Source organism: Malaclemys terrapin, chromosome 14 (genome assembly GCF_027887155.1).
Source record: "Malaclemys terrapin pileata isolate rMalTer1 chromosome 14, rMalTer1.hap1, whole genome shotgun sequence".
Taxonomy (NCBI): Eukaryota; Metazoa; Chordata; order Testudines; family Emydidae; genus Malaclemys; species Malaclemys terrapin.
Genome location: NC_071518.1, coordinates 23,101,957 through 23,113,235, shown reverse-complemented (window position 1 = coordinate 23,113,235; position 11,279 = coordinate 23,101,957). Strand labels below are relative to the sequence as shown.

The 11,279-nt window shown below is 42.6% G+C and overlaps 1 protein-coding gene across 3 annotated transcripts; it reads left to right on the top strand.

Moving 5' to 3' along the window:
• Positions 1–604: 604 nt before the first annotated feature.
• POP4 (POP4 homolog, ribonuclease P/MRP subunit) lies at positions 605–6,467 on the top strand. 3 transcript variants are annotated; one of them, XM_054049265.1, is made up of 7 exons: positions 605–813; positions 1,341–1,393; positions 3,538–3,761; positions 4,418–4,495; positions 4,708–4,769; positions 5,296–5,358; positions 5,799–6,467. In XM_054049265.1, exons 1-7 carry the CDS (start codon positions 807–809, stop codon positions 5,933–5,935), a joined length of 624 nt encoding a protein of 207 aa, XP_053905240.1. In that variant the 5' UTR covers positions 605–806; the 3' UTR covers positions 5,936–6,467. The 3 variants fall into 3 exon arrangements, with proteins under 3 accessions (XP_053905240.1, XP_053905239.1, XP_053905241.1); XM_054049264.1 differs by having other exon boundaries at positions 609–813; positions 5,257–5,358; XM_054049266.1 differs by having other exon boundaries at positions 782–813; positions 3,545–3,761; positions 5,257–5,358.
• The last annotated feature ends 4,812 nt before the right edge of the window (positions 6,468–11,279 follow it).

Genomic DNA, 11,279 nt, shown 5'->3' with positions numbered 1-11,279 from the left:
AGCTTGCGATCGACTGGCAGAGGCTCCGGGATCGACCAGTTGATCTCGATCAACGGGTTGGTGACCACTGAATTGTATATAATGATGGATTTATTTTTGTGGGTGTCCCCTCTTCCCGAGACCCTGGGCTGCAGCCCCTGCGTTAATCCAGCCCTGCTGCTGCTGGAGTCCTGCGAGCTTGGGGCTGCGATGCACCTCGCTCAGCTCGGGCAGGGCAACCTCCCTGGTAACCAACATCTCAGGGCTTCTGCCCGCCAGTCTCGCACTTCCCCGGCTCATGGGGCTGCAGCAGCATCGGGGTTGGCTGGGCAGAGTGCCGGCCGGCGGGCGAGGCTGTACTGCCCCGCCTCGCCACGAGAGGCAGCACCAGTCAGGGGCCCCGCCCCGCTCCACCTCCTCCCTTAACCTCGGGCCTTTCAGGGCGGGACTGTTGCGCATGCGCCCTTCTCCGAAAGCCCGTTCAGCCCAGATCAACGCGTATGCGCCCTCCTGCAGTAACCGCCGGCTCCTAGGTTGCAGCGCATGCGCGCCAAGTGGGTGGGGATAGGTCGAGATACACGGGCGCATGCGCTTGGCTTGTGTTGGCCGAAGGGACAAAGCCCCCAGCGAGGCTGTTGCGCTGCAGGGTGTGAACTCCTCGCGGATGTTTGTGCGCGCGCACCACTTGGTGCGGCCCCGCCTCCTAGCTGCTACGCATGCGCGTTCCTTTCGGAGACGGGCTTTGACGCGCGTCGGGCCGCCCCCGGGTTCAGTCGCAGCGTCTTGACTTCATCGGTAGGAGCCGGAAGCGCTGCCTCGTTACCAAGATGGAGAGTAAGTGCGCGGGGGGCTGGTCCATTGAGCGGGTTCTCTAGCCCCGTTCTCGCCCCCAGTCACGTGGGCCGGTGTCCCTCCGCCCGGCTCCGAGCGGTACCTGGGACAGACAGCGGCCGCTCCGCGGGCTCGCCGCGTGTGTCAGTACAGTGCGCCGAGGGGTTAACCCCCCTCCGCCCCCGTTTGCCTTCAGCCGCGCTCCGCTGAGGGGCGAGCGGCATTGCTCAGCGCCGCCCCGGCGGTGCTCGCGGGGGGTGTCCCTGTCCCCGGACCGCGCAACCCTTGGCCCCGTGCTCTCTGCCGCCCTCGGGCATGGGCTGGGGGCGGGTCGCAGCCCGGTCAGACCCCGGCGCCCTTCGAGCCCCGCTAGGTGCCCGGGGATTGTACAGGGCGCGCGGGAGGCGGCGGCGGCCTTCGCCGCCCTCGGAAGCGTCAGCTGTTGGCCCCCAGCGGGGCAGACTCGCTAAGCTGGTGTGGGGAAAGGGGGTGCCGCTGCTAACAGGGCCGTGTGTTCCTGTGTGTTCCAGGTGTGATTTACAGTAAGCTACCGCCGCAGGCTGCAAAGCTATTGGATCTCCAGGTATCCGCTACTTTAACTGTTAGCTGCTAATATAGACAATGTGAGAGCTGGACTGTGCATATACAATCCGCATCTCGTTTGCAGCTGGTAACGTGAGTTAATGCTGTTTGTTTCTTCTTCAAATTGTCCATTTGATCTAAAACCTTGGTCAGGATAATTTTCATCTCCTACAGGGAGGTTAATCAAGATAATGTTAGAATTGAATTCTAGTCTTGGCGTTTTGGCCAGCACCATTCAGCAAGCACTAAATATTGTTTCTACTTTGGCCTAGCAAAAGACATTTTGATCATTTTAGAGTTATGAGCCAGTTTAAAATCACAGACTCAGAAACCTGACTGCATGTGATTCAAGATGGTATTTAGAATTTTTTAAACTATTTTTCCACAAAGTTTTTTTAACAACGTGTTTCAGAGTAGCAGCCGTGTTAGTCTGTATCCGCAAAAAGAACAGGAGTACTTGTGGCACCTTAGAGACTAACAAATTTATTAGAGCATAAGCTTTCGTGGACTACAGCCCACTTCTTTGGATGCAACGTGTTCATTCTCAGGGCCTCAGAGCTTCAACTTGATCTATGCAGGCAAGACCCTGCACCTATGTTGAGCCCAATTAGAGACAATGGTTCTCAACACAGATGCGGGACCCTAATTTTTTTTTTCTTTTCTATACATTGTGTGTATGTATGTATGTGTATATATATGTTTTATGTTTACGTGGAAACTTTCAAGCAGATAGAGCTTGAAGCAGCTGTGTTACATATCTCTGAAAATAATGGTTTCTGTTTGAAATTGTTTCTTTAAAATCTGTGGAGCGTTCAGGGGAGAAACTTGGACAACACTCTTCCTGCACAAATTGCTGTCTTATCTGTATTTTTCTTTTTACAATTATTAGGATGTTTGCATGAAAATGGGAATGTTTGCTCTTAAGAGTGAGTTTGGAACTGGAGAGAGCAGAATTTTTAGTAGCATATGAACTCTTTTGCTTTAAGTCACCTGTTAAGTCATTAACAAAGTCAGATTTGTCTGATTACTGATAGCTTATTTGTAGGTCCTACCAAATTCAAGGTCCGTTTGGTCAATATCATGGTCATAGGATTTTTAAAATTGTAAATTTCATGATTTCAGCTATTTAAATCTGAAATTTCACAGTGGTGTAATTGTAGGGGCCCTGATCCAAAAAGGAGTTGTGTATGTGTGGGGGGGTGTCACAAGGTTATTGTAGGGGGGATTGCAGTATTGCTACCCTTACTGCTGCTGATGGCGGCACTGCCTTCAGAGCTGGGCAACTGGAGAGAGGTGGCTGCTGGCTGGGAGCTTAGTTTTGCACTGCTGCCTGCAGAGCTGGGCCCTCAGTCAGCAGCTGCCACTTTTTGGCTACCCAGCTCTGAAAGCAGCAGTGCAGACGTAAGGCATGGTTTGGTATTGCCACCCTTACGTCTGCGCTGCTGCTGGCGGGGCGCTGCCGTCAGCGCTGGGCACCTGGCCAATAGCTGCTGTTCTCCAGCTGCCCAGCTCTGAAGGCAACGCAGCAGTAAGGGTGGCAATACCTTTACCGCCCCCCTAAAATAACCTTGTAACCGCCCCGTAACTCCCTTCTGGGTCAGGGCCCCCAATTTGAGAAACGCTGGTCTCCCCTGTGAAATCTGTATAGTGTAGGATTAAAAAGCACACAAAACACCAGATTTCACGGCCCGTGACGTGTTTTTCATGGCCGTGAATTTGGTAGGGCCCTACTTCTTTAAGCTGACTCAGTTCAAATAAGTGAAGCCAATCTGTTGTACGCAAGCCTCTGTGCAATCATTTTCTTCTCATAGCTAATGTCTAATGAATAGTCTTCCATGTCACAAAATATAGTCACAGTGAGCACTAATATGGCACCCATTTAGCCTTCTCAGATAAAAGGATGATGGAATGGCCATGGAAACTAAACTACCATCACAACTCTAGAGTTAGTCCCCTCAGTTAAGGATTTTGAGGCACTTTGGTGGGTCAGTGTGGAAATGTTTCATGGAAATACAATTGACTTAAGTATCTAGAATATTATCAGTTTTTCATGGTACATTAACATGTATTTAAGATCAGTGGTATCAACTACTGATGAGATACTAGTCAGTGATATTCTTAACTTTAACAACTTTTATTTTGGAGCCTCAAGGATCAAAAGAGGCCGAAGCTTTTGTAAATGCCTTTCTGAAGCGTAGTATGCCACGACTGAAAGATGAAGCCATCCAGGATAAGCTAACCCGAAAAGCTGTAGTTCTTGAGCATTGTGCTAGAAGAAGGAAAAAGGAAAAAAGGAAGAAAACTAAAGGGTTTTCTGCAAAGCAGAGGAGAGAAATGCGGCTCTTTGAAGTTAAACCAGAACAGCAAAAGTAAGAACTTAAAAGGCTTTCTTTTTGTGACTTATTAGTAAAGGTTGAAAGGTTGTTGAAAGCAGTGTACGTGCAGCAACATGTATGTTTTGGTGCGAACAGTTATTAATTAGTACTCCTAATATTTTGTTGAGTTAGGTCAGTTCTGTGCTGCTTATGACATTTGGCCATGCGAGGACAGTTCTTCATTTTTTATTTTATAGATGTCTACTGTATATTGTGAATAGCACTGACATTTGTGTTTTGTAAATCTAAATATGGTGAGAAGTCAGTATCAAATTACTATATGGAGCCACAGGTCCCTGATAGTGACCAGACTTAGTATCCAACAGTGCATGAAATGATTTTATTAAAATGCATCCTCTTTGCACCATAGTTGGGAATTGAAGTAGACAGAGAATACAAGAGTAGGAGTTTCTCGGGACGTAAAATACAGCATCTTATGTGATGTACATTAGAAACCTCTTTTTAGAGTAAGTAATCTTACAGCTTGGAATGTTGTATAGCTAATAACTTCATGAGATACTCAAAGAAACAAGTTCTAACTTTGTATGTAAAGTATAGATTGGTTAGTAGTTAAGCTGTCATGTTGTATCATACAACCTTCTGAAAAGATACCATATAATCTTTTTTTTGTCTCTTGCTGACTATTGTAGATATGAGTTGTTTCAACCATTACATGAACTCTGGAAACAGTACATCAGGGATCTGTGTAATGGACTCAGACCAGATGCGTAAGTTCAGTTTATTTAAAAACATGTAGGGTCTAGATTGTTTATACTTATGGTAATATAATAGTCTTTTTAAAAACATTATGCAAAATTATCTTTCAAACAAGCATGTATTTCTATATTTTTATAAATACAAAAGTGTACTGACTTTAATACCACAGACATTTATTGTAAATACAGATTTTTTTTTAAATGTTTTTTTGTTTTGTTTTAAGACAACCACAGATGATTCAGGCCAAATTGCTAAAAGCTGATCTCCATGGAGCTATTGTTACAGGTATTACTTTTTCCATTCTTTTTTTGAAGGCTTCTTTCAAAGCCCTATGGGGTAACAATCACCCTACACTTTGTTTCTAAACCTACATTTTCCTTTCCCTTAACTTCTGCCACAAACACACATTTAACTGCTATTTCTGTAGTCTTAGTACTTTTGTAAACTCTCCAAATATTATCTACTTTGGGGTCACATATTGAGACCAAATTATTATTTGACTTATTCCCCTTCCCAGACTCAACCCCAATGCTTCATTTAAGTACTTGTGGAAACCCTCCTTTGTTAGAATTTGTTGTTAATATGCACAGCCACCAATAGCTATGTGATTGCTACTAGTATTAGTTTGACTTCATAGCAGAATTAGGTATATTTATTCTGAATTACTATAAGCTATCTTTTAAAATTATGAAGCTACAATATAGATCATTTTCATTTGCAAATTCTTCCACTGATACATCTGTTTGTTTTTTATTTTTTTATTTTTTTTTAGTAACTAAATCAAAATGTCCCTCTTATGTTGGGATCACAGGAATTATTCTACAGGAAATGAAGCATATTTTCAAAATTATCACTAAAGAAGATAAATTAAAAGGTATGTAGTACAAGTTTTCTGTACCTTTCACATTTTGAGTAGTCAGAAATATTACTTTTGCACATTATTCATCTGATGCTTTCTTTGTAAGCCTAAGTGGCAGTGTAGGCTGCATAGTACTTATTAATACAAATCATGCAGCCATGTTCTTGTTGAACAGAATTCTCACCAGAACAGATTGGCTTCATGAAAATAGCAAAAGAGATACCAGAAGCAGATTGTTCTTGATGATCTGATTGTCACTTCTGATGCTCTTTGCGACATACTAATAGGATGTTTCAAAACATTGGATGCTTTTAAACGTTGGAATTCTTGAAGAAGGGCCTTTGAAAACTTAGTCATGCCAAAGTACCAGAACCTTGAAGGACAGAGATTTACAATACATTACTGATCGGGTTTTTTTGGTTTTGTTTTTGTTCCCTCTTCAACTTCTCTTTCAGTTATTCCCAAGATTAACAATGTATTTAGCCTGGAGGTTGATGGCTTTATTTCCCACATCTATGGTAGCAAGTTCCAGCTTAGAGCAAGTGAGCGTTCTGCAAAGAAGTTCAAAGCAAAAGGAACTATTGACTTGTGATTTTAAGGAAATTCAAAGATATTGGGGCTTCGTTCATAAACTGAAAATCAAGTTAAAAAACAAGAACATATGGAATTCTACATCTTCTAAAGTACTTCTTTATACAGAAGTATGAGTTACAAGAAACATTTAAGTTACATCTGTTTTATGTACTAGGTGGTCTCCCAAAATCCTCAAATTGCAGTAATATGTCAATATTTCATTTATTGAAAATATATAGTGTATAACTATATATATTTTTTTAATAGTAAACTAATATTTGTGGTGATTCACATCACTTTGTTTGTCAAAATAAAATCCTTTTCCTAATTATTGCTTGACTTAATATAACTTTAATTGTGTTGGTTTAGTGTGTATAATAAATGTCTCAATTTACATATTTTCAGGCAAATCAGACTGTGGAACATGTATGAATCCCAATTCCTGATGTTAAAAGTTGTTTCCATGACCTGTTTCATGGACAGACAGGGTTATATGGAGGAATTTACCATACAGAAAATAAATTAAATCTTGTTTACAACTTTTTTTTTAATTCTGTGGTTTGGCTTCCATACATATTACAGTGCTTATAAGAACATAAAAGACTCAAGGTTTTTACAGTATAATCACCATTTGGTGATGTAAACACAATATTTTTTTATGATTTAAATTTTATACACTTGCTTTGTGTAAACTATTTTCTCCTATACCGGGAGCGACTGTTTCATCTGATCCGTTTTATTTTGACCTATCTGTGACACATACCAGTGCTTACAAACAACATACAGATGAGGGAAGTATAAATGCATAGCGCACTCTTTCTAGCTGCAAAGAATATCACTATAGCCTGTGCCTTCTCACTGTGGTGTGACTTGTCACTTCATTAAATTTCTCATGTCTACTCTGCCAGATCACCCACTCTGGCTCTCTTGCATTTGGAAGGGCTAACTCTGCAATGATCCCTTTAAAATAAGACATTTCTAGATTTCACTGTGTAATAAAAAAATAGCATCTTCACAGGGGAGAGGTTTGCTCAATCCTTTTTCCACCTTCCTCCAATATTTCTGATTTTTTTTTTAATTGTATATTATATGGAGGTCTCTCTGTTTTGAAACTCTGACAATTATTAGATCAAGGTTGGCTAAGAGGGAAGAGCATTTGAATACTAGTATTCTGGTGTGGCAAACAAGAAGGCCCAGTCACTGGCTGCTGTTGAGGGCCTTTTAAGGTTGTTCAAAGAATATTAAATGGGGGGTGGGAAATGGTTTAAACACTCCTAAAAGCAATGCTGAGAGTAAGCTTTGTAATGCAAAGCTTCTTTATAATTGCACCCTGTCTGTGTTGAGGAAATGAGGGGACTATCCTTTATAGTCCTGCTTTGGTCCTGCTTTGAGCAGGGGGTTGGACTAGATGACCTCCTGAGGTCCCTTCCAACCCTGATATTCTATGATTCTATAGAAACTGCAATTCTTGAGCGAAATGTGTTTTACAGATTACTGTGCTGAAATAAAATAAGACTGCATTTGATTTTTTTTTTTTTTATGGTGTAGTAAAAGGGAAGAAGGATTATAAAGGTAGCATGTCTGAAAACAGAAAAACTTCGTAGGTAGAATTCTTAATGCATAAAATATCTTGCCTTTCAAACATTAATATTTTTAAATGTATTTACTGTATATTATAAACAGATGCTTGTACCACTCATGTATTTTGCTGCAGGTGATTCTCTGGATTTTAGTGTGGGTTCAGTGAATGGGTAAGAGAAGAAGCAACTTTCCACTGACTGAGCTTTTTAGGTCAGACTGTGGGATGGGGGAGGGGTCCTTCCCTGTCCCCAACACCCTATAATTTCCTCTTCCTCATGCTGACTCCACTCCCGCTGTCGGCTTCTGGCATCACCTGCTGCCACAGGGGCCTAGTGCCCCCCTCACTAGGGCCAGGGCAGGCTGACCGTCTGCCCTAGTCCTGAGCCTCTCCAATGCCCCAAACCCCTCATCTACAGCCCTCACCCCTGCACCCCTTCCTATCCCAAAACTCCATTCTAGAGTCTGCACCCTAGACCCCCTCCCCCATCCAAACTCCCTCCCAGAGTGTTAGGTGGGGGGGAGGGCGGAGTTTGGGGGGATTAGGTTCTGGGCACCACCAAAATTTCTACAAACCTGCCACCCCTGGAAGAGGCAGAGCAGGGGTTGAGTGGTGGTGCAGCCCAGTGCAGTGGGGGGGAGGCTTTACTGAGTTAATATATTTTATTAAAACCGCTTGGAGGAGGAGGTGGAGAAGAGACTGGGCAGGAGCGGGGCCTCATGGAAGCGGTGGAGTGGGGGTGGGGTCAGGGGCAGCGAGCGGGGGTGGCAGTGATGCGGCCCTTGGGCCAATGCACTAGTCCTCGTGGCCATTTGACTTTGAGACCCCGTTCTAGAATGTGAGTCAGGACTGTTGGTGTATGTTAGTGATGCTGTTCAGGAAGCACTGGCAACCACCTCTAATAATAATAGTAATGATAATAATCCCATCTAGAGGATTGTAAACTACACAGTAACCTCTTTAAGCAGGAAAATACCCACTTAAAAATAGTGGTCTTAGTGTCCGCTCTCAACCACTGAATGGGAAATGAAATTGAGGAACATATAGGGAGATGGAAATCAAAGCAGGTAGAAAGCAATCCTGCTATTGATGTGTGCAGCTCCTTTCCAACAATATCAATGAAGGAGTATTATGGTTTAGAGGTGAGCTGTACCTTTGCCCTCTCAGTGGGCATCCTTTCCAAGTGACAGGCTTAGATCGGCCTCTTTTTGTGAGTGAAATCCTGTGCTTCACTCCACTTTTAAACTGGACTGATGAGGCTTACAACACCCACTGTTCACCAGCTATATTACCCTGGCACATCCAGCAGTGTTTGGTCCTGCTATAGACTTAGTTTGGGAGGTTGTGACCTGTATGCAATTGCAGTGACTCAGGACAGCCTCTTCAGAACATGTGTTATTTGGCCATGGGAACATAACAGAGAAAAGGGTTAAAACAACAAAAGCCTAAAAACATTGGCTAAGCTAAACTTAGCCCTTCCTTGCCAGTTTGTCAGTCTGGAACATAAGACATAGCATGTCTTATATAGGTTCCTATTACCTCCCACCCCCGTCCTGATTTTTCACACTTGCTATCTGGTCACCCTGACTGGAAGGGACTTCCTGGGTGCAGGCAACCCAGTCAGATAATCCCATTCATAAACTTTATCAAGCTCCACTTTCAAGTATCAGAGGGGTAGCCGTGTTAGTCTGAATCTGTAAAAAGCAACAGAGGGTCCTGTGGCACCTTTGAGACTAACAGAAGTACTGGGAGCATAAGCTTTCGTGGGTAAGAACCTCACTTCTTCAGATGCAAGTATAGTTTCTTTCTTGCATCTGAAGAAGTGAGGTTCTTACCCATGAAAGCTTATGCTCCCAGTACTTCTGTTAGTCTCAAAGGTGCCACAAGCTCCACTTTAAAACTAGTTAGGTGGTTTGTCCCCATTGCTCCTATTGGAAGACTGTTCCACAACCTCAGTTTTCTGGTCATTAGAAGCCTAATTTCTAGCCTGAATTTAATCAGGGCCTGTTTATACTAATTTCTTTTTGTGCCACATTGTCTTTTAGCTTAAATAGCTCTTCTGCCTCCCTAGTGCTTAACCCCTCATATATTTATAGAGAGCAGTCATATCCTCTCAGCCTTCCTGGCTTGTTTAGCCTAGCACAAGCTCTTCTAGTCTTCTCTCATAAAATAGGGTCTCCATTCCCCGGGTCATCCCAGTAACCCTTCTCTGAACCAGTCTGACTGGGCTTTGGTGCCCCATCCCCCATCATTGAACCTATGAGACAGGCTGCAACCTACAACTTCTGCCTCTTGGACAATCTGCCCCCGCCCACCACTCTGTGTATGTGTCTGTCCCTCAGGTCATAGGCTTATTTATTTCAAAGTTCCTTTGTTTCAGAGTTCCTTCTTGCAGATCTTGTTAGCCAGCACACATAGATTAGGCACAGGGCATACCATATTAATATCATGTTATACTCAGCATGTGGGCAGTTATGTTAACCAAATTATATTACAGTTCTCTCCACATTGCTCACTTAGGTCAAGAGATTATATCCCACATATCCCACAACTCTCTGCAAAGCAAAATGTAACTTTTGGCATTCGCAACTATAAATTCTGTCCAAAGACAAGATACATTTGCTCTATGTCTTAGTACAGGTTCCTTCACAGGCAACTTATTTAAAATGTAGTATCCAAAACAGATAAGAAAGGTACAGAACAAGTTAAGGAAATAGTAGGCTGGATCTTATAAAGTGCTTTCCAACTTGTAAGCAACTGTGCTATAGGAGTGGTTTTGGGGGCGTATTTTGGGAAGTGCAAACTGACACGCTGCTAGAAACAGATTCCGGAAGGGTCAGTAATGTAACTCCTTCCTGTGCTATACTATTGATTTTTAGCAATAAATTGGCTAGGTTTGGTTAATTAGTCTCTTGAACATATTTCATAATGAACCACAAGTATAGTGAAACTAGATACATTTGTAGCAACACTCTCCTTAGGTTTCCAGCAGGGCTGCTGCATTGGTGAAAACTGATTTAAATGTTTCTCGAGAGGGGGTCAAAAGTAGTCTCCTAACAGTAGATTCACTGTATTGTCCATATGACAATTGTAGTGGTTTGTTGAGTTAGGTCAACTGAAGTAGACTAATTGCTGGTTCCTGAAGATCTGAGCAGAGTCCAGCCAGAATTTAAGCCTGGGGTACCATAGATCCAGCCCCGCCACAATACTCAAGCAAGTAGAGAGATGCACAGCATTCATAAAATTGTATTAATAGCTCCCTCAGTCTTCACAAGGAGCTTTTTAACATTCACAACGAATGCATACCATAGGCTTCTTAAAAATATACACAAAGTAATTGTTACTCTTCATCTGTCCGTGTTGTTCTAAATTTGATTTACATACAAGCTGTAACCTATGAACTGTCTGTTTTCAAGACTATCTTGGGTTTTTACTAATAAAGCACTTGAAGTTTAAACTGGTAATATCCCAATTTAAAAGTATCCCACAACATAAATTTATTTATAACTAATAGTGAAAACAAGTAAATAGTGTTTAAGCAGGTTTTGTTACTGGAAAACCAGACTCTGTTTGAAAGCTGGTCTGAAATATGCAAAGTTTATGCTACTGTATATATAAAACTACTGCACTTTGATTTGAGTATCAATGGTAATTTTAGTTCAGTATTTAATGCATGGGAGTGGAGCATGAATATCTACCAGGCCCTATAAATTCTAATAGAACTGTCATCTAGAAGTTTGGACTACAGTGCTATCTGGTACTTTTTTTAATGAGCACAAAATTC